Here is a 24509-nt window from a genome sequence, read left to right as displayed (position 1 = left end):
TTTTCTCAACCTTTGACTGGTCGCTGGCCTACAGACAGACTGCTGTTTGAAAGTGTGTGTGTGTGTGTGTGTGTGTGTGTGTGTGTGTGTGTGTGTGTGTGTGGGGGGGGGGGGGGGGGGGGTAGGGGCAGGGTTGGGAGGTTAGAATCAGACTTGCATGTTAGGTAAAAAAAGACAAGACACCAGAGGGAAAAACACACATTGGCTTTGAGGAAATATTGAATCATCTGATTCTGCAGGTTGCGCAATTGCTTTGTTGACTATCCACAATTTATTTTTCCATTTAGAGTCACTGGGGAGATGTGTGAGCAGTTAAATTAAGAAGCTCAGTGAGTAGAGTAAAACGTTATCAGCACTACAGAGCAGCTTCTGTCTCTGAGTTCAGTGGCTCACAGCTCAATATGTAGGTTACACTGTCTGCTCTATGGATGACTTATGAGGAGGTATTGTTCGTCTGGTCTGAATTCTGTCCACTCAGCTAGGACGGAAACTCCCTCAGGGAGCCGTGTCATAGCTCACTGTAGCAGTATGAGAGGCACAGGAGACAGGGTCAGTGTACAGATGTCAGACGGATGATTTAAATGTCCGCTGTGCACAAACCCACCTCGTTGCAACCGCAAAAGAAATATCCTTACCTGTCATTCACTTTAAAAATCAACCCAATAAAAATCCAAACAAGCTACCGGGAACTTTTAATATGAAAAGCCAAAGAAAACAGCACACTTTCTCAGGAAACTTGGCCCAGGTGTAAACAGACTGTGGGACAGAATGAGAGACGTTTATGCTGGAGTAAAGAAATCTCAGCATTCATGATGACTCATTTTCAGCAAGCGGATCTCTCCTCAGCTGATAAGACACTGAATGAGACTGTTACCAGCTGGAAGTATGACACACACACACACACACACACACACACACACACACACACACACACACACACACACACACACACACACACACACACACACACACACACACACACGCTGAGTAACCACAGCCAGCTGTTAGTTGGGCTGATTGCGATGAAGCTTTATTAGCAACAAGAAACTGGGAACTAAGCAGACATAAACACCACAAAAACACACACTTATACATGTATACACACCTTGATTATAATCATCAAAGCTAGTGGGGGGAAGCAGTGTGGAGGTTGTTTGCGTTCTACAACATCCATGCCTGTTTAAGTGCAGGTAAATATATTTCCACAACAGTTTCCCACATTTTATGTATTTGGAGCTGTTGGCCCACTCCCCCGAATGCCTGCTCCCTCAAGCTACACAGCTGTTATACACATTTCCACCTCCACTGTGTGCGTGTGTGTGTGTGTGTGTGTGTGTGTGTGTGTGTGTGTGTGTGTGTGTGTGTGTGTGTGTGTGTGTGTGTGTGTGTGTGTGTGTGTGTGTGACCATGTGTGACCATGTGTGTCTGGATGACCTCCAGTGGTAAACAGTGACTCCCCTGCCTGTCACCAGATCTCGGCCCCCTGCAGAGCTTTCAGTCCACTTTCCTATCAGCCTCCTCATCCTGCTGCACACCTGCATGCGGTGAGAGTGATGACAGGGACTTTGTTTTTATTTTTCTGTGTGTGTGGGGGGGGGTGCATACACATGTTGGTTTTGGATGGAGAGTTGATGGATAAGACTACTGCAGTTTTTGTGGGTTTTGAATAGTTCCCTGTCTGAGATGTAAGTGCTTTTGCAGACAATTGTCGTTCACATGGTATCAGTGGCTCAATTGTAAAGCATTTATAATCTAATTTTGAGTCACAATTGTTTTGTTCATTGATTATTTTCATAAATGACTAATGACAGCAGTTTTTTCTTTATTAAAGCATTCAGTAAGATACTCTTCTTATGGCTAAATGCCAGAAGGGCTGCAACCAACAATTATTTTCACTATTAAATAATCTGCCAATCATTTACTATATTAAAAGATTTAAAGGTCCCCTATTATGCTACTTTTCCAGGTCCGTTTATTACATTTATGGTTTTTCTACAGTTAGGTGTAGTTAGAAAATGAAAAACCCTCACATCTGGATTACCAACTTTTGTAACTACAGTATATGCACCAAATATTACAACATCAAAAGCCAGTAGGATTTTTAACAACCTTGCAACAATAAATGTGTTTCCAATTTGTTTGTAGAAAATTGCATACAACTATTTTAGAAGTATAAGAAGAAACAGTGAGAATGAAAAACAGGACAGTACAGATTCACACAAGGTAGAAAGTAGATAGACAACAATTTAAAATAAAATAATATAGTAACTGTAAAACAAGATATCACAACAAGGTAAACATTGATCAGTTGAATGAACATATACATATTGGGTTCATATTGTTAAATCTATTTGTTTGATTGTTACAGTAATGTGTGACTGTCTGCTAACACCTCTCTTCTCTTCCTGCAGGAGAGCCCTATTGCTCTGTACCGTATTATATTGTACTTGCTACCTGGGACTTTCACAAGTACACCCTGAAGGTAAGACATGACTTTATGTCATCTCCACACTTTTCTCAATTCAGTCACTTCACTTTCTCTCCTCCTCTTTCTTCACAAAAAGGTTTAAACTGGAGGGGTTTTGGAGTCGTCTATGCCTATTTGGTCATTTCCAAAGCACCAAAACACATTGAATTTTGAATTATAATAATTGAATTGTATTGGATGATAAGGTAATATTACCGTGACAAAGTGGAACGAGTGGATTGTAGCATTGAATGTACAGTACGGAGTCTGTTCTTTGCACATTGTTTGGCTGTAGCTGCTCTCTTAGCATCGTTTTCAGCTGTAGCAACAGCTGGTATTGCTGAAAAGCTCCAGAAAGACACTGTACCAAAAGTACTCAGCATAAAACAACAGACAGAAACAGTAAGCAAGTGAGCATACTGGAGCATTTAGCAGCTATAGAGCCAAGAATTTCCTTTAGCAGTTAGAGGAGACCAAAAATGGAGCTACAAGAGGTTTTATATTGGATTCAAATTTTAAAAATGAGCAACCCGTTTTGCGACAAAACAAATACTGTTATTCCAAATAGGCAGGTTAACTAAAAATGGAAATGTACATAGATTGTAATCTCTTCATTTATGTCTCTTATTCAACAGTAGGAATGTTTGAATGAATGAAGAATGGCAGGTAAAAATAGTTTTTGGCAGGTTGTAATCTTTTGTATACATTTGTTGTACCGTTTGGTGGTTTCCCCTGATGAGAAGTCATAGATACAGTCCAGTGAACAGGCCCCTAGACTCCTCCAATTATCATGATTAAGACTGACAGGGAATTCAATAGGCCCGACGCGCAGGCACTGAGAACTGATGACCGACAAACAAAATGTCATCTCGGTTCATTACAACAAGGCTGAAACATTTTTATTTTTTAATTCAAGGTCATAGCTCTGTGATTAAATCCGTGTAAAAGCTTTAATCCATTTTTGTAAGTGATGGCTTTTTATATCTGATAAAGCGGTATCGAGTATACATGGTGGAGATCACATTTCATAGATGTAAACATAGTTTCAGATACAGATTTGAGTAGATTCATACATATTTGTAACACGCTTTGTTTCGGTTTATTAAGTGAATACCACACAGGCTCGTTGTTTGAGACTTTAAAGAACAAGTATGATTTTAATGGAAAAAATTGTCTCCTTTTGTGGTAGATTTAGCCAATTTTAGGCACTGATTAGGTAGTCAGATCTCTAAACAACGTCTATGACCAACATTGTTGTTTGAGAGCGAATTCAAACAATGATCTCACTGCTGTGCTTTAATCCAACTGTGGAGCTCTGCTAAATATCATACATCTCGACACTGTTAACTGTCAAATACAGGCAATGAGGACAACTAGAATGGAAATTCTGGAATTTTGTGTGCCATGGGTAAGTTACACACATCATAATAATTCCCGGATTTGATCGCAGCTGGTGGGATTGATGACCTTTTACTGATACCAATGCCATTATCGAGTCTGCCTATTGGTCTGATTAATTGTTGATTCCCGATAAACCTTTTGGGTGGAAAAAGTAGTTCTATACAGATTTCCAGCGTCAATGCAACTGTTTTTACTATCTCCGAGTAAGCACGGTATAGAATGTCTAATAACATTTGGCAATGGTCAAATCATAATTTTACAGGCATTGAAAGTATCTTATTAGTACTTTCTTCGGGAAATACAGCCAAGCTGTAGACCTTTTCTCCCTATTTAACATGACCGCTTATTGCTAGCATCCAAGTAGACTCAGAGTTTGAAGTCATGCTGCATCAGTTTCTGCTTCGTGCAACTGTCCAAAAAAAGGGGCTGGCGTCAGTCAAATTAATTGATAACCTCAAAGGCATAAAATGTGGATTGATCGTCCAATTTGGAAATGGTTCTCAACTGGAACCAATTCTTGATTCCCATCCCTTGCAGAAGACCATTGTTGCAAGTATCTCTACTTTCATTAACAAATAAAGGCTAAAACAAACAAAAAAAAAGTTTAAAAACAAGAAGAGAAATGTACACAAGCAACATTTTGCCATGTTTGTTCCTCATTTTAATCATAAATCATGATTCTGAATTTGTTGTTGTGGGAAATCATACGTTGTTTTGCTGTGGGGACGGTTTTTCCGCCCAGAGATATCGTAAAATGCTCACTGTAGACCAGTGTGGGTCAGCCAAAGAGTGATCATTTTGAGTGTGTTCAAATGAATCTGTGACTTCATCGCCTACCAGGGATGCCGTTACACACTGAAGAGACTTGGACCCTCTCTCTGTCCTACTTGAGTGCCTTGGCACAGAGCAAGGCTAAGAACTGTAGCCATGTGTTAAACACAAGTCTGTCTCTCTGTGTGTGTTCACTTCCATACAGTGTGCTGTATATTGAAAACCACATGGCTAATGCATGCCCCAGTAATGGTACAAGTGGTATTCAAATAAAGAAGTTTGGAGAGAGGAGAACAGATACATGTAATGCACCCCCCTGCTTCACTGCCAAGTCCCGTTGTCCTTTTCCTGCAGAGCAGACCACACAGAGAGGAGAGTTCACCCTGGATGGGTACACTATATATTCCATGCAGGTCTTGTTTCCTTTGCCTCTTTTTTAAAGCACTAATGTTTTGAGGCAAGGAAAATCTTACAGCCCTAAAGGGAGCATGGAAAGGCTGTTAAGACCTGGCGATGAGTTTCAACATTTGCTCACTCTTCAATGTGCAAAAAAAAGGTTGTGATTGAGTACAGCGCTCTACGAAATCAGATTCAAATTGTGTTAAACCCTGGTATGCATCAGCAGCGCTCAGTAATTCCAGACTAGAGAGATTACTTTAAGTTTTTCTGCAAAAACTACAAGTTGGGAGCAGCTTCCTCCCTCAGGTCTAATTCATTGATCACTACCAGGGATCAAATTCCCACTCTTTCCATGCAATTATGCATTTCCAAAGTCTGAGCCCCCCAAAGTGCTCTAATGAAGTAAGCCTTGTGTTGTACAAAGACAAGCAACTCATTGATGTCCTTTTTCTCCGTGGCTTCTCCGTACAGCAACTGTCAGGACTTCCCATCCATCTTTTCCGCTCATTTTTCCCACTTTCTGTCATCTCATCAACATCCCATGCCTAAGTGTATCTTTTCACAAGCAGGACTTCTATACACATGCCCCCATTAGACAGGGCCCAGTGACCACAGGTCAGAGTGACCCCCTGAAAGAATAAAGATGTCGAGGGGCCTCGTTCTGAGATCACAGGTCATGTAGAGAATGAGATCCCAGGACCCCTGAGACTGAAACGCTGAATAGAGAATCAACATTGGCTGAAAGGCTGGAAACTGTACTCAGCCTCCAGGCAGCGAGATGCTGCGCTCACTTGTGGTTCCTGTGGTCACATTCTGGATTTCCAAACTGGCTCTATTGATGAGAAGGGTAGAGAGGAGCAGGGAAGAGGGGAGGTTCTCCAAAGTTGTTCTTTAATCCCTATAGCCTTTAAACAAAGGGGCCATGCAAACACTACCACTACTTCAAGAGGACATACAGTATTGTACTCAGTTTCAGCTTCATATCAGTATTAGTGTCTCTACTGGGACATGTCTCTATGCTTTAACATTCAAAAACTCTTTAATTTTCTCATACTGCCTGTGCTGTAGCACCTCTTTTCACCCTCTGTTTGAAACCAAAGCCCGGTCTGCTGTGATTGCTTAGCTGGTCGGTCCGTTGTGATTGGTCAACCGCTTAGAGATGTCCCGCCCCTTAGCCTATCATGTGCAATGTGTTGGAGCGCTATCCAGTAACATTACTAGTGTTGTTACACAGTGATCGCACCATATTCCGGTACTTTTGGATTTTAGCCTTTGCAGACCATTTACATGCCCTATAAAACACAGTACAGGAAAGGCAAAACCCCAAAAGCATAACAGGGCACCTTTAAATAACTAATAGCTAATAATGTGGAAGTTTTATAATTTTGCCACCAAATGTACCTGTAGAAGCTAAGCTATCGCCTTGTGCCTCAAAATTCACAGTGGCATATTGTGAGCTTTATTCAGTATCCAACCCTTTCTCTTTCCCCAGTAGGAGAGTGCGTTGTCCAGATAGGTACATAGAGAGGATTACGTACTTTAGCAAGATTTTTGCCTTCATGGTTCTGTCTGCTTTGGCCGTAACCTTAAGACGTCATGTTTCCACCAGTACAAAGGCTTGTCTTGCAGCGTGGCTTGCATAATTAGTAGAAGATAAGACATGATTCTTGTTTGAATAGCTATTTCCTCACTTTACATGTTTCAACTCAAAGTCAAAGTTCTCGTGTTCATGTTTCATTTATTTTCTGCTGCATGCAAACCAAAAATATACATAAAGTTTATAGAACATGAATTTAGCCCTCTCTTAAGTAACTTAATCTTACATCAGAAGCAATAGAATGACCAAAGACAGGAAGGCAACATCATTGAAGGTCATAACCATAGTAACCATAGCACTTTGGTTTGGCTTTAAAACTTCAAATGATTGTACATACTGTTGGAGCTGTTAAAATATGTCCAAATTAGAATTGGATTTTGGGGCCGAGCTGCTTTAAAAACAAAAGTACAGCAATAAACATGCTCTATTCTGAGTACATCTGTTTTGGGAAGGCTGTTCTATGCTTCACAAGAGTCATATGGTCAACGTACCATGTTGGAGGAAAGCCATCAGGCAGCAAACCGCTGACATTGTTATCAAAGGCCACCACAGCACCTCTGCCCATCCAAGGTCACTCCTTACCCCCCTATCATCAGCACAGTTTTATGTCTGTGTAGATCTATTCCTGGTCTTCTTTTTTTCCCTAAAATTGCACTAGAAAGCATACAGAAGCAGTTTAGTGGCCTCAAAAGGCAGTGAGTTTATTATTCTTTCTATTTCTTTTTTTCTGCTGCAGCCATCCTTTTTCCCCATCTGTTCACCCTGCTGTGTTTAAGCTCCATTACTTTGTGAACTGCTGTTTGTGTTGGCTAAAAGACCATTCCAACATGATGTATGGCTCTGATGCTGCCATGCCTGTCAGAAATACATTGGTGTAATATATTTGAAATTGGCTTATAAACCAGTGTTGTCAAAATATAGTAGTCAACGTCTCACGTGTTACAGTAAAGCTTATTCTCACAATGAGTCCAGAATATCCTGTTACTAATTTAAGATGTGTAAAATGTTCCTTTGACATGATTGGTCTCAATATTTGTTCAAAAATATTTTGGGTGGAATTGTTGCTCAAATGTATTTTGAAATACAGGATATACGTATTTCCTAATTGTGTATTTCTAGGTTTTTGATTATAAGGAATGAATAATTTTCACCTTTGTATAGTGACAAAATAAAAACACATTTCAAAAATAAAAAATATTAAAGATCAGCAAAACGGATGTGAACTGAAGGATTAAGTCTTAAAATACATTTAAAATTGCTTCAGGTACAAAATCATGTTCAGTTTTTTGTAGCTGCAATGATGCAATGATTCAATAAAATGCATGCCATGGTTATTTGCACCTCTAACATCCTTCTCTATTTATCCAGATGTGGACATCCTCCAAAAGTTGGGGCTCAAGGGAGAGAAACCGTCGCGCTCGGTGCCAGCAGGGGTCATTCCATTCAAATCGGGGATCATCCTCAACCAGCGGGCGCAAATTGAATCCCCACTGCGCTCAGTCTTCCCAGCGGCCGTCTGGCCCAGCCTGGCACTGGTGTTGAGTGTGCGCTCGCACCGCGTCAACAGTGCATTCCTCTTCACCCTGCTCTCAGGCCGAAAGAAGCTCCTTCTCGGCCTGCAGCTCACACCGAGCAACCTGGTCCTCCACACGGGGCCCAACTCCTCGGTGTCACTGCCCTATGAGCCCCACGATGGCCAGTGGCACCAGCTGGCGGTGGGAATTAATGGACAGAGAGTGACTCTTTATGCCTCCTGCGGAGAGCAGAGCATTCATGCAGACTTTGGGTGGGACAGTGAGGAGGGTTTGGCTCCAGAGCTCCAGGGCTCCTTCCTGCTGGGGCGGACCAGTCAGCAGCAAGCCTCGGCTCACTTTGAAGGAGCCATCTGCCAGTTTGACCTGGTCCCTTTTGCACAGGCAGCTCACAACTACTGCAGGTACATTAAGAAACAGTGCAGGGAAGCAGACACATACAGGCCTAACCTTCCTCCCTTGTTGCCTATCCTTCCACGAGAAAAAAACGTCACCGCTACCGCTGCTACCCCTAAACGTGGTGGCCTGGAAACGCCCAAGAAGACCACCGGGAACAGCCTGGCCAGGAGTGTCGCTGCTGCTGCATCAGCTGTAAGATATGTGGCCCCCACCCAAACAATAAAGTCCAGCACTGGGTCCATTCCTACACCCTTTTTTGGGACAGTGATGCCAGTTACAGTCCAGCTTGGCTTGGCCTCCCCGCCTCCCAAGGGCAGGACTGAAACTGTCACAGCACCACTTAGGACAAAAGCAACCCCAACAAATGCGCAAAACCCAAGACCCACCGCCTCTAAAGCTTCAACTCAGAAACCCACCAAACCAACTCCCCCAAAGACCTCCAAGAAGACGGTTGCAGGAACAGACAAGAAGAAACCTATTTTTCCAGGCACTACCAGCACCAAACCCTCCAAGATAAAACCTGATTCTACCCTACCAGACCAAGGTACCGTCCTGAAGAAACCCCAACCAACCACAGCCAAGAAAACACCTCCCAAGCTTAAAGTTACTCCATCCAAAGCCACTCCGTTCAAACCCAAAAATAATCTTTTCAAAGTTGTCCCTTCAAAACCAACAGTCTCCAAAACGACAACTGCTAAGACCTCCAAGCAAGCTACCAAACAGGTCATCAAACCAACGAAACAAGCCAAAACCACCAAAGCTACAGTCACCGTGCGACCAACCAGACCATCGGACAACCCAGCAACACCACCTGCTACTGACGGCTTCCTGAGCTGGGAGGTGCCACCTACTCAGTTCTCCATGCTGGAGGGACTTATGGGAGAGAAAGGAGATGCAGGCCCACCGGTAAGCACCTCTTAACCTTCGTATGTGCGTGCCACGAGACTGTAGTCAATTTACAACAGATGCATACATGGGTTCCTGTTTTTTTGGATGTAGCTAACAACATGCTTTGAAGATGTAGCCTTATGTGCCTGATGGTAAACAGAATGTTGCAACTAAAAAGGGAGAGAAGAAAATAGGAGTATACAGTGAAATACATAGTTTCTGAAGCTAACAAGGTGCCAGTTTGATACAATATTGTCATAGGCGGCAGATGAGGCTCAGGATCGGGAAGGTTAATATTTCACCAACGATTATATAGTGGTTTTGAACACAAAAAAGAATCTTCTACAGGTGTATCTATGGGTCTCTCTTTGCTAATTATGACAGAATTTTAGTCATAGTTAATGTTCTGATAGTACTACTTTCTTATGAGTTGTCCGGTTAGTAAATATATTTGTTGACTATGAAACCGTAGGCTTATATTACAGGCTGAAATTTGGAGTTGCTTGACATAATATATTGTAGCAGTAGTTTTCCAATTTGGCTTTTAGGGAGCATTGGCAAATTGTATTCCTTATATGTACTGCACAATGGTAAAGGGACCAATAATTAAGCCTTAATCACCCACCACCCCTGAGTATATTCCCCTTTGTTGGCTCTGTTTATTAGCATTTCTGATGCAGTAAAGGTTCTGCTAAATCAGGACAAGGAAACATGTCTTGGCTGTTTATGCGTGTCAGTTGTGGGTGGTTTTGTTCAATGGTTTACGTAGGTAAAGTGCGTGAAATATGCTCCATTAGCGACTTCCAAGTCTGTGCTGGTCTTTGTCGCCAGGGGAGGAGCAGGTTTAATTCTCGTGGTCTGTTGCTAGAAATAGGAGACCGCAGAGATATGTAGGTTATTGTGGCACTATCTTTTTTCCCACACAGGTTAGAAAAACCTACTTTTCGCTTCCCGCCTCTTCCTCTGTGCTCAGAAGCCTCCGGGCTGGTTATGGCGTGTCAGCTCTGACGCCTTGCCGTCTCTGCACCAGATTCCTCTTGTTTGGAAGGCTGGTGGAGGTCTCATGGCCCTCTTTCAAAGCCAGGTCAAGGGTCAAGGCAGTCGGTAAACACCATCATTCATTCAGCTTCCCAATGCAAAAGTAGACCAGGCTCATAGTAAATCAGCAGCTCTATTTTCCCCTTTTCCACTTTCACACCCAGCAACCAAGTGCATCTTGACTGACCACTTCATAGTTGATTTTAAGTTGGTTTAAGTAAACTTCTTAACAGAGCAAAGAAACATGCACATTTGTTGGCCAAAGAGAGGAATAAAGGACTGAGTTGAGATCTTGGTGGCAGATATGGTGCTCAAAATGATCAAGTTGTTTGCCATAGAGAATTCCACTGTGTTTGTGAGTTTTAACTAGTTTTAAGCTTTACATAATTGTCTGCACAGCTCTTCCTGTCTACATGAGGCCTGACTAATCCTCCCTCAGTGTCTCCTCAGGGTGTGTTTGCATTTAACGCTGGTGATTGAGTCATTTCAGTGTGAGGTGTGAGCTCCTCCTGTGTGTTTGATGCGTGTGTGCTTTGCTTATTTATTTTAGTAGCCTGTAATTTGCCGCTGCAGATTGCAGAGTGCAGTGTGTTAAGGGTTGGCTAATTCACCTCTATGTTGATGTCCACGCCAAACTCGACTGTCATTACATTGAACTAAATTACTGCCATCTAGAAAGCACTACCTGTAATTTCAATATGAGGTGCTGTATTCTAACAGAGAAGAGATTGTAGACAGATGATTATGTAGAGATGTTAGAAGGTCATTTTCTGAAGGACTGTCTGACACCAAGGGCTTAGAGTTGGTAGGGATTTCCAGATAATACTGTCCTTCAATGTCTAGTCAATGTATATGGTAAACAAACACTTAAAAGAAGTTATTCTGACTTTATTTGCATAAAATGATGACTTCATTCTCTTAATATTACTATTTTCACTAGTTTTTCAACTCATGGATCACAGTTATGTGGATGATGTCATGAGTGTGCAGATGTTTTTGAAATTAGCAGACATTTAGCTGAAACTCATATCTGCGATTAAAGTCCAGAGGTGTATTTCAATTAATGTTTCATTTTGATGATAAGGTTCCCCATGCCCATTAAAAGACCTTATTTCCTGAAAAAAAAGAGAAATAAAATGTTGCTTATTCTGACTCAGGTGATTTAAACATATCTTGTATGAGATGATCTACAGGAGAACCAATATTTGAAAGCAAAACAAGATGCCTGAGAGCGTTACTTACCTACACTATATTATATTATTAAATTGTTGCATGCCTCTTGAATTTAGTGTTTTCCTTTGCGTGACGAAAAACCATGTATTAATTCATACATATTCACCATAAGGCACGAAATTAAGTGTTTCAGCCCAAAAGTGTAGGGGCAGGGAATGTGTCCTCCTAAATTTGATCCTAATCCTCCGCCCTTGGCCAAAAACCCTTGTCATTTTACACCTAACACAGGGTAAATGATACCAATCTGAGAACACAGAACTGTGCCTAAACGTAGCATGTGCTTCAGAATCTATATAAATGTTCTAGGATTTACTTAAAGATGCATATGTTTTGTCTGGGCTCTGATTTAATTTAAGTGCTGCCATTTGACAGGCTCATATATGGATTTATGATGAGAGTATATTTCAGGCATTAAACAGGTGCTTCCTGTCCAAGTGTGTGTGCATTTGTAAGAATATGTGCGTGTGGCCATGCCTTTGGAGATCCCCGAGTCACTCTCCCATTTCAACATCGTTTGAATTTCATACACACATGTGCCATGTGAAAACTCTGTCTCTCCATCCATATCACACATACACATACACACACACACACACACACACACACACACACACACACACACACACACACACACACACACACACACACACACACACACACACACACACACACACACTTTCATACATACACACACATTTTCACAAATATAAAAGTCAGAAGCCAAACGAAAGCTTTGCTTCATTGAGGTTTCAGCCAATAGCTTTATCCCTCATCACTCTTGCTGCCTAAAGCATTAAGACCCTTCTTCTCAAAGACTTTGGTCTCTTGTTTCCAGCGAGCAGATTTGCACATTGGTGCCAGGAGAAACATTAGTTTAGACTCAGATTTGGAACATTTCCACATCTGCTCCTCACTGTGTCCTGAACTGTTTTTGTTATTGCTATAAGTGAGATTTGAATCCTATTGTATTTTTTATTGAAGCTGTGCCAGCTCTGAGTTTAAATTTGATTAAACTCCCATAACCAAGCTTCTGTGTTCAGTTAAATGTAGCCTCAGACCGCCTGGGTACTTATATGTGGCCACAATAAGATCTTGTTAGCAGTTTTCTTTAGAATTATGGCAAAACAGATTATAGGGGAGTTGAAAATGTGCACTGTGTTTTCTAGTTGTTGTTGCTTTTGGAGAAAAAAAATGTTTATTCTTGCTTGTGTACACTTGAAAATATAGAGCTGCTTTTCCAGGATTTTTTTTAAATAAACATAAAAACATAGTCATCAATCATAGCTGCGTTTCTGCTCCAAAGTTAAAAATAAAACGAATAAATTAAACGAAAGGGTTGGTAGTTTTGCCCATATTAACAATGAAGTCAGTGCAGCACCTTATCAAATTGATTTTATAAAATAAGGAATTATGGGAGCCTATCGTTTTAAAAATATGTTTTTGAAGTTTAGCTGATATTTTTTCTTTTTAATGTTTTTTTACTTAATCTGTCTTGCCATTGATGTGAGGTGTCTTGCAGTGAACACAAGTTACAGAAATGTAATAAAATAACTATATGTTTTTGCCACCAATGAAAAAATATGCCGCAAGTAAGCCTTTCTAAATGCTATTGCTTCTATATTATAACGCATGGGCTGTAGTGGTACATCAATGTTAAAAGTAGCAAGTATTTTGGTATGAATCCTTCCCAGTGTGACTTAAGTTGTGGGGACAATCCCAACAAATATGTGATTTCCAGCAGGTAACAACACACATGAGCTCGACTTTTTTCCTTTTTTGATGGAATGAAAGTAATTGCTAAAGTTCCCAATTTATTAATCTTTCTGGTAGTTTTGAATGAGAATTCTTCTACGAAATTCACATGAAACGATTGCTTTCACATGACTTCCTCACCGGCACAGACTGCAATATAAAGCTCGTAACTGAAAACAGCCTCTCCCATCAGGCTGTGTTTGAAATGTTGTTATTGGAAAAAGTTTACGGAGCTTAAAGTTTCGTGAGGATGCTACTTCCCTGGCTACAGAGAGAGTCAACAACTAATTATCTCCTTTGACATGTCTCCATGCTTTTATGTTCAGAAAGCTCTTTATGTTTCTCATACTGTCTGCTGCAGCACCTCTTTTCACCCTCTGTCTGAAACCAGGGCCCAGTCTGTTCTGATTGGTTAGCTGGCCACCTCTGTTGTTATTGGTCTACCACTTAGAGAAGTCCCGCTCCTTAGCCTATCACGTACAATGTGTTAGAACGCTAGCCAATAGAAGCATTAGTGTTACGTGGTGATGTCACTTTGTTACAGAAGTAAACAAAAGATTTAAATGGAGGTGTTTCAGGCAGGGGGAGAGGGTGTGGGAGAGAAACTCAGGGATATCAGTCTTTGCAGACCATTTACATGCACAAAAACCTACATAACACGCTACAAGAAAGGGAACACTCCAAAAAGCAAAATAGGGCCTCTTTAAAGCCTACATTTGACCTGAAATAAAGCATTGGTAGGAAGTTTAGATAGTATTTCCCGTGTCATGTATTGCATATCAAAATTAAAGCCTCGTTGAAATAAAAGAAAGACAGAAAGAAATATGTTGTTAATGGACAGATGCAAAGAGGAAAAGACAGTGGAAATAAACAAACAAACACACAAGTGTGAGCAGGGAGTGGAAGTGTGAGAACAGTGTGTTAGTGTTGACGGGTCTTCAGGCCACCACAGAGCAGCCACCTGTAACATCAGTGGTGGTCTCCACCATGGAGGTTGACCTGGAAGAGATGGTGGGGGGCCAATTATAATCTTCACCGTGATAGCCTAGCTGTGAACACACTAACCTTCACACTCAAGTTGTTTTGAAGTTGTTTTAGGCTCTTAAAGATCATGGCCTTGTGAAAAACGAGCTGAGCTGAGGAAACGACAGAGAGAGTAAAAGTTTCTCACTACAATACCTGAGCTTTATGGAAGATGCTGCTGCTGTTTAACAGATCCTCATATCCATGGTATCTTTATGCATCAGATTTACCAGGAGAGTACAAACGGTGGTGGGAAGTAACTAAGCAATTTTACTCAAGTACACTATTTAAGAAAAATGTTGAAGTGTTTGTACTTTCAATAACCAGGTCATTGGTCCATATTGTTTCCTCTCTGATTTTCCAATAGTCAGGTAGACATTCAGTAAACACTGTTGCTGCTTTATCACACCAGCAACAATTGTTTCTTACCTGTCACGATAATTATATTTGTAAGACAATATTTGTCCCAAAAACAATTGCAATAAATGATACTGTATTATAGTCATTCAAATGAGACTTTATACTTCTTCTCCACTAGATTTTAAAGGGAAATATTTTTGTTTTTTTCCGCTCATTTTACAGCTTTAGTTACTTTTCGTATAAAAAGTTGAAAATAAACAATATATTACAGAAAAGGTAATAAAGTGCTAAAGATTTAGAATTTATGTATCAGCAGTAAAATGTTTACAACATTAAAATGCTACCTGACAATGTGATAGTGTAATATATTTAAATAATAATAAACAAAAATCTCTCTTTTCTGAGGTACGAAAAAGTTACATGTAAACAATATATTACAAAATCAAAAAGAGAAAAGTCCTAAACATGAATAATTTGTGTATTACCTTTTTTTCTACAACAATCAAATGCTACTTCACAATTTGCTAACATCATAGATAAATAATCATACATCACATATGGAGGCCATTTTTCATTTGACTTTTGGTAATTTAAGAACATTTGGCTGATAACACTTCTGTGCTTTAACTTGAGAATTTGAATGTAAAACTTGTACGTGTAATGGAGCATTTTTGAGATAAGGAGTTAGTACTTTTCCTTAAGTAAAGGTTTGAATTCTTTAAATGTCATCTACAGAGAAGGAAGCATTTTAAAACATCCTTTCCAAGGCTTCAACGTGCAATCCGGACCAGAGCTGCACAGGTAGCTCCTGTTTGCCACAGCAGCCCTCTGTTTATCCCCACCTCTCCTTTTTCCTCTCTTTTGATTAATAGAAAACGCAGTGAGCACAGGGCTGATAGAACCACATAGGGCCATTGAGTGGCGCAGGAAATGACCTGTTATTTCTAGTGTTTCTACGGTTTCCTGCCACACAGGCTAAGAACTTCCTGATGGATAAGGCTGAACTCTCATCACCTTGAGGGGGAATTACTTCAGAGGTGTCACTTTCTTTTTGAACCCTGCAGCCACTGCGCAGCCTGTCAGTGGAAACCCACAGAGGAGTCTTAATGACCTGATGGTTTTGATAACGTAAAATAGAAAAAGCATTGTTTGGGTGTTGAGTAATATCATATGTATGCCTTTTCTCTCCTCAGGGACTCCCAGGACCCCCGGGGAAGACAGGCCTGTTGGGCAAAAGGGGTCCAAGGGTAAGTGTCCTTAAAGTCACTCGCAAACACCTCCAGAAACATCAAACACTCGTCCATTTGTGACCTCCACACATGCACAAAACGGTATTCAGGCCAGGTATAGGGTGGGAAATGAGAGAACCAAGATAATATTTTATCTTAATTTCAAGAATAAATCAGAAATATTGAGAAAATAACTTACTCCTCAGATTGAATATTGTTATGCCTTGTATTTTAAGTTTCTTCTGAACAGATATTCCCCTTATGTCTGGCCCTGATTCTCTTCCGTTGTTTTGTCTGGTTTTCAAATCCAAGTTTTTAAAGTTTTTTTATGGAGCCAAGTCAATAAGCGTGGCTTTATTGTTTTAGGTTTACTGTGGGTACAGTATGTGGAAATCCCTCTGTATGTGTGTGTGTGTGTGTTTTGTGTGTGTGTGTGTGTGTGTGTGTGTGTGTGTGTGTGTGTGTGTGTGTGTGTGTGTGTGTGTGTGTGTGTGTGTGTGTGTGTGTGTGTGTGTGTGTGTTTGCGTGCGCGTGTGTGCGTGTGTGTGTGTGTTTGTTTGTTTGTGGTTTTGCTACTGCTGCTGACGTACAGGTTAACGAAGCCCAAACACAAACAGTCAGTAAATACCTGCCTCTGGCAGAGGGGTTTCAGACAGACAAACAGAGAGGACTGTATCTGTGTGTTCCAGCCTGCAAAGCAAAGTCCTGGACCATTTTCTGAAGTTACAATAATACCCTGCCAAGCCAGGCTCCTACATCACAATCTCTCCCCAGCTGACACAGACACAGAGTTTTCCTATGCAGGCAGATTGACCATATTCAGCACGGGGCTGCGAGTGCTGACCTCCCACCCCTAAGCATAAACAGGAAAGCTCCTATAAAGACGGCCTTTCAAAAGGCTGGCTGTACCACAGGATGCCTAATAAAAGCACTGTAAACAGACAGGGAACACATGGCCGCTGGACTCTGCTGCTCGCTGAGCTGCAGCAACACTTCATAGGAATCCCATCCTGCACTAATGAAAGGCCTCTTTCTCCAGGCCAGTTAAACAGATATAGTCTCATTCTTTGAGGGACTTCCTCTGTTTCTGTCTGTTGTATGGATTCAGATCGACTTCTAAGTATCTCAACATTTATTGGACGCACTGCCATGAAACGAGATCCCCTGGATTTGGTTCTAGGGTCATCAGCAAGTCGTGGTTTTGAGTGAAATATCTCAAAAACATTTGGCTGGATTGCCTTGAAGTTTGGTTTAAATGTTCATTTTCCCCTCAGGATTAGTTGTTATCACTAAGGTGACTCCTTTGATTTTCCTTTCCATTCCAAACTTCTAAAACTTTTAACCCAAATATATGCAAAGTTATTGACATTTAAACCAACATTAAACAAATCATACGCCAGCATACTTTTTTAAGATGAAAGTTTATTAATGAAACCATTTAGATAAACTTTTTTGTTTCGACAGAATTAACACATTCCTTTTTTTTTAAATCGCATTTAGACGTTCCCTTTTTTTTTGAAAATATTGTGTGTATTCAACTCAGTCAATCTGAGAGTGAACCACAAAGAGAAGAAACATGCAAATACAGTATATCATGGTCACTAACATGGTAAACATTAGACCTGCTTAATATAATGGACAGCATTTTAACAATATTATTGTAAGCATGCTAATGTTAGCATTTAGCTCAAAACATAGCCTAGCTGTGGACTACACCTTCTTTTTAAATGACAGACTAACATGTTTAAGCTCATGTTTTACCATTTTAATTAACGGTCAAACATTACAATCTAGCTATTCAGTCAATCCTGACCATAGAATAATCTAAATGCATCACATGACTGTGAATGATTGACACCTTACATCCATGGATTCATGTGCGTGCGTCTTTTTATGTGTTTTATATCTTAATTATTACCTACTGTCAGTCTGTGTCTGAGAGGGGCGTAAAGTCCCTGTGAACCATAGATGTATAAGGAGGTCTTTGTCTGGTTCTAATTAGAACTACTTAAGCCCCCGCAGCACCTCCCACCCGTCTGCAGCTCCACAACATCAGGCCACACTTCTTACCAACTAACCTGGAATACAGCTTTAATTGGGCTCAGAAATCTAAAGACAGATCTGCGTGAACATGTTCATATAAGTGATTGAAACTATTTTTATATGACCCATAATTGACTTTTCCCAACATGTGCACCATATTTACCTTCAGGGTCTTAAAGAATTTGACTTACAAATATGCAGTGCTGCACTCAAACTTGTCCTTGGTAAAGCCCCTCACTCCTCAGCAGTGTGTATCACCTCACACTGATTTACATCCTTATATGTTTGTCGACCAAGGCAGACCAGCTGTTGAGCGGCCTGTGGCATTGTCAGTGGAAGTGGTTGGTTTGCAATATGCAAACAATGAAAACAAGCCAATTGAATAAATAAGAACTTGTAAAGACCTTTGGTTTTTTTCATGCCACTTGAACCAGTGTTATTCTGTTTAACGCACACACAAGTAGCGCTCACAAAGAAGTGAATACACGCTAACAACACTAATCCCACGCCCCTGCAGCTCTGACACTGTGTTTATGAGCAGCCTATATAAAAAGTGAGACAGATTATGGAGCTTTCCTGTAAACAAAAGCATTAATCAAGTTTAATTGCAAAACTGAGCCTCATATACACTTAAACACTTGCAAAACTCACACTCACCAACATGTCTCTGTTCTTGGCCGGGTAAAAGAATGTGGTTTCAATTTGTGGAATAGAAATCCACTTGTTCATCGCTGAAATAAATAAACTGCAAATCTGGATACAAGCAGGTTGTTCGGAGCTGCAGACTCACAGCAGGTGTTGATGCATTATGGGAATAATCATACAAATCATATTTTCATATGAAAGACTAAAGGAAGGAATCAGACTTGACAGTTAGGGAGAAATAAACTGACATGGGGAATCGTGCATCACCTGAAGATTGATCCGCCACTTATAAAGGTTTATCATTTTTACTCGAGCAATAAGGTGAATGGTAAGATTAGGGTTAGTTAATTTATTTAGCATATTTCAGACACAAATGCAAGTGCTTATTCCATAAAATGACATCAACTTAAGTCATCTGGAATTTGCTGAGGGAAGCTCTTTTCTTTGCACGACCCTTTGTAAACTCGTATTACTGGAAGCCTGCATGATGACACACAGAGCACCATTGAGCCCCACCAAGCACCACCCATGAACCTTGACCTATGATCCCAAACATGTGAGTGTGAGACGCCGTCTCCAAGGCAACCGCTTTCAGTATAAGTCCTCAGCTAGGCGTCCCGTGAAAAAGGCAGCGCGAGCTCTTTCCAGTCTGGGTAGAGACGGCGGTGGTAGGAGGGTGTGAGAGGAAACGTGAGGTGGATGCGGGCCACTATCTATCTGAAGACTGGCTGCAGGGATCCGTCTGGAGCCTGGCTGCATCAAAAGGGTCTTTGTCTGAGTCGCCCATCTTTCCTCATGCTTTCCCTTCATACTACTCCATGTCCCACCACCTTGCTTCACCTGCACCTTGAGATAATTGAAATCCGGCATGGACGTATAGAAACCTGGAAAACTTTGACTGTAGAGAAATATTTTAGCTTCAGGACAGTACAAAATTGAAAAAATAAAGTAATCTCTAAAAAGTTTCTGAAAAAGTTTTGTAAGGATACATCTTCAGGGAACCATGAACGTCTGTACTCAATGTTTCAGCTTCAAATATTATGTATATATATCCATATATGCAAGAACAAGATAATATTTTTGCTTTTTCTGGGTTGCGTTTTTTCCAATGCTAACCCTCAAATGCTCTGCTCCATGAACATTAAGAAACCTTGAAATGTAGTAGATTAGAAATACTTATGCTCCAGGGCAGTAACAACCCTAGGATACATCTCCATGAATATCAGTACTTCATGTTTTCACAATCCTTGAAATATATGATGCAACTCTGCTTATAATGAAAACAAAGATAACCCATTTAAAGAGGCCCTATTTAGCTTTTGTGGGTTTTCCCTTTCCTGTAGTGTATACTATAGGTGCATGTAAACGGTCTGCAAAGGCTAAAATCCCTGTGTTCCCTCCAGAGGGAGTTCCGCCCCCTCTGCCTGAAAAACCTCCATTTGACTCTTTTGTTTACTTATGTAACATAGTGACATCACCACGTAACACTCAAGCTTCCATTGGCCAGTGCTCCAACACATTTTATGTGATAGGCTAAGGCAGGGGTGCCCAACCTTTTTTGAACCAAGATCTACTTTTAAAGTTGATAGTGTGTCGAGATCTACCAAGCCATATCGAAAGCCATAGCGTAGCCACAATTAATTGTGCACCTATATAATAACACAATGTTCTGACACAAAGATCAAGCTTTAACAATAATAATACATTTATTGGAGTAGATGTACGTCGTGCAAAGAATAAGCACAAGTAGGCCTAGGACTGGCCCATAACAACACATCAACATACAACCCAATTAATACAATGCCTAATTCAAGTTGGAAAAGTGGTTCTCTACCTTAGTGGGACTTCTGGCTCTGAGAGGAGGAAGCTAGTCTCTCATAGTCCGGACAGTAGGAGCTGAATGCCAGCCGTAAGCAGGCCGCAAGGTGGTCATCAGTCATGGTGGATCTGTGTTTTGACTTAATGATTTTCATATGTGAAAAGGCAGACTCACACAAATATGTTGATCCAAAAAGTGCAGTCAAATTCTTTGCGGTTTGTCTGAGGTTGGGGTACTTCTCTTTCTGCATTAGATTCCAGAATTGGACATTTGTGTCAGCTGTAGCTCTTGATTTGAGCTCAATGTCATTATTTAGTGTGAGGATCTCATTTTCAATAGCACCGCTATCCAGGTTGAAGAGTGATGCCACTTTGGACGTTATACAATCCACATCTATATTCTCCCAAAATGGAAAACTGAGAAAGCTGACAACAGGCTCAATGGATGCAAAGTCAGTAAAGCGCCTGTCAAATTCTGACAAGATGCTTTGCACTTGATCATCATGACGTGCACTCTCAAGCTCCATGTCCATGTGTGGAAAGTTCCGCAGATCACACTGTTGCAACCAGCTTGATAGCAGCTGTAACTTGCTTTTAAAGGTGTTCACGGAGCTGATCATGGTGATTATGTGGTTGTTCTTACCCTGCAGCTCTAGATTCAAGTTATTGAGCTTGTCAGTCAGATCAGTAAGAAAGGCTGAATCCAAGAGTCACTGACTGTCTTCTAGCTGTGCATTCAGCATGGTTTGAACGTTTCAGAAATTCTTTAATTTCGGGCAACAATTCAGAAAACCGTTCCAGAAATGTACCTCTGCTGAGCCACCTTACGTCTGTGTGCAGCAGCAGATCTGTGTGTTCTGCACCGGTCTCCTCCAGTTGTGCACGAAACAATCGCCTCTTCAGACTCCTGGCCCAAACAGAACAGGCAATGTTGTTAGCCACATCCATCACGTCTTTCATATTTAAAATCTTCCCGCACAACCCTTGCTGGTGAATTATACAATGGTAATTCAGGAAATCTGGGAAAGATTCAGACTGTTTGCACAATCCAATGAACCCAGCAGTACGTCCAATCATTGCTGGAGCCCCATCGGTTGTAATGGAGATGAGTTTGAAGAGGGGCAACTTGCTCTTACTAACACATTCCATAAAAACCTGAAAAATATCTGTGCCTCTTGTGTGCCCTTTCAAAGGCAAAATGGTCAGCAGCTCTTCTTTTACACTCATATTGTCGAAAACCATTCTAATGCACACACATAGCTGAGCCACATCCACAGCATCAGTGGATTCATCGAATTGCAGAGAAAAACACTCACATGTGTCAATATCATTCCTCAATTGCGGTTCAACATCCTCCGCCATTCCCTCGCATCGCTGTGTAACAGAATTTCTTGATAGCTGCACATCCTGAATAGCAGACACAATCTCCTTTCGATTTTTAAAATCGGCAAAAAGCGCATCTGCGACTTCCATGAATTCTTCTTTCACAATCTCACCATCCTTGAAAGATTTCTTTCCTTTTGCAAGAACACGACAGAAACGATAAGAAGCTATGGTTGCAGCCTTACTCGTGGTATTGGGCCTGGTAAAAATGGACTGTTGTGCTGCTAGCTGACTTTTCAATTCCTTGACTTTTCGGGCGCGCAGTGGTGATTTAGCTGGGAAGTTTGTATCGTAGCTCTTGTGGACCGTCTTGAAATGCCGCTCCAAATTCCCTTTCTTTGGTAAAGCCACATTTGCACTGCAGATAAGACAGATGGACTTGGCATTCGAATACATGAAAAAATAATCCTCCTCCCACTCTGAATGAAAATGATCAGTTTTAGATTTTTTAGCTTCTGCCGCCATGGTAGTATCCACTCGCTCTAGTCAAGCTTCTCGCGCCCTTCTGAGTCCTTAGTTAGAACCTAGCAACCATACCCTGCGCGCGCAGATAGAAAGAAGCGCGTCTTTGATTATGCCTGATCTACCTTACTACAGCTGTACAAATCTACACACTGCTTCACGCGATCAGCAGTTCATTGTGCCTATTTAAGATGTTTTAAGTTGGAAGTTTTAATGTAGGCCTATTTTACACAACAGTAGGAGAATAGCCTACACACAACATTTTCTCGTGATCGACTGGTAGACCGCGATCGACTGGTTGGGCACCCCTGGGCTAAGGGGACATCTCTAAGCGGTTGACCAATCACAACAGAGCCGGCCAGCTAACCAATCAGAGCAAACTGGGCTCTGGTTTCAGACAGAGGGTGAAAAGAGGTGCTGCAGCACAGGCAGTATGAGAAACATAAAGAACTTTCTGAACATTAAAGCATGGAGACATGTCACAGGAGAAGAGCTAAATACTGATATGAACCTGAAAATTAACATGATAGGACCCCTTTGACCAGGCTATTTTCCTTTTAGTTTTTCTGGTTTCATTTTTTTATGTTTCTGTTTTCCAATGCCTCCCCTCTATATGCTTGCTGCTCCACTTCACCTGCACATAAAGTTAATTTAAATTCCAGATGCACGTATAGAAACCTGGAAAACTCTATAGACCTACTATAGCTCCAGGACAGTCAAAATCACGCTCCATGCTACAATTATTCCCTTTGGCCTCATGTTTGAATAAGATTTTAAGTGTTTGGCATAATGTTAGCTCTTGGTTTCCATCGTAATTTTCAACCTTGTCATGACCATTATGAGATATTACTGTTATTTTTGTAAAATGCCTAAATAATACTTTGGACCATTTCCTTTTTCATCTGGTCACTGCACGATGTATTTAGCTTTAAATATGTTGGCAAATAGATTTTATATGGCTGGATTTTCACCAGTGTAGCTTCATTCATCTGCTTCTGTTATTACGAAGTTTTACTGTAATTTATTTGGCATTGGCCTGCAAACCCTGCACTTTTCACTCAGCAATGGCAAAGCTCTTGCAACATTAATGAACAGTGAAATATTTTCCTTTCCTCAGAGGCGTGTGTGTGTGTGTGTGTGTGTGTGTGTGTGTGTGTGTGTGTGTGTGTGTGTGTGTGTGAGTGTGTCTCTGTGTGTGTGTGAGTGTGAGTGTGTCTCTGTGTGTGAGTGTGAGTGTGAGTGTGTCTCTGTGTGTGAGTGTGTGTGTGTGTGTGTGTGTGTGTGTGTGTGTGTGTGTGTGTGTGTGTGTGTGTGTGTGTGATGACTGGGATCTTTAATTAAGAAGACGTCCAGCAGTTCCTCATGCTCTTGATGTTAATGTTAGATTATCAGACATTGCCCCTTCGGCTCTTATTTGGCACGGCACCATGCAGAATCTCTTTGATCTTTAATACGCTGACTGTATATACATTTAAACTTTTTTTTACGAGCCAGTGTTGAAAGTCAGACCCTGTTTACGGCATATCCCATTCAAACAAGGCCTTGTCTAATATTCTGTGTGGGAATATAACCTTCAGAGTGATGTCATACGTCCACATTGAAGATCCAGAAGTGCATATGTAATATTGCTGGTTGCACATATGGTGTTTATATAGATTTTTGTACACTCAAGCATATATAGAGCAAAAAAGCACCCATAACGAGAAACATTAGGAGCCCTCATTTCTTTAGATTTCGGTTCTCATTTTTAGAAAGGTAATGAAATGCACAGAGCTAACAGCATTATCACCACAGCAGCCGCAGAAACGCCCTGCGTCGCCGCTCAGAGGTCGGTGGTTTTTCATTTGATGGCTTATATGTGCCCCACCCTGCGCTTCTCTAATTAGACACCTGTTGTGCGAGAGAGGGAACACGACATGGAGGCCGCACCAAATGTCTGTGCCAGCCAGTGCCTGTCCTAGTGTACTGCCCAGGCTGCGGTAAACCACAGGGTTAAATTTGAAGCGTGTAATTGAAGCATGTCTAGTTTGTTTGAGTTTATTCAGGGCACAACAGCGTCCCTTAACACT

At 41.1% G+C, this 24509-nt stretch overlaps 1 protein-coding gene across 1 annotated transcript in view; it reads left to right on the top strand.

The window, feature by feature from the left end:
- The window catches only part of col27a1a (collagen, type XXVII, alpha 1a), an 87710-nt gene that overhangs the window by 2237 nt on the left and 60964 nt on the right, over window positions 1-24509 (top strand). The window contains exons 2-4 of the mRNA XM_063890285.1: window positions 2412-2482; window positions 8004-9472; window positions 16054-16107. Coding sequence (XP_063746355.1) covers window positions 2412-2482; window positions 8004-9472; window positions 16054-16107 — 1594 coding nt within the window. The remainder of the gene's footprint in view (window positions 1-2411; window positions 2483-8003; window positions 9473-16053; window positions 16108-24509) is intronic.

The sequence above is a fragment of the Eleginops maclovinus genome, chromosome 8, assembly GCF_036324505.1.
Source record: "Eleginops maclovinus isolate JMC-PN-2008 ecotype Puerto Natales chromosome 8, JC_Emac_rtc_rv5, whole genome shotgun sequence".
In the NCBI taxonomy this organism is placed as follows: Eukaryota; Metazoa; Chordata; class Actinopteri; order Perciformes; family Eleginopidae; genus Eleginops; species Eleginops maclovinus.
Note: the sequence above shows the minus strand (reverse complement) of the source record. Positions and strands in the feature narration are given on the sequence as shown.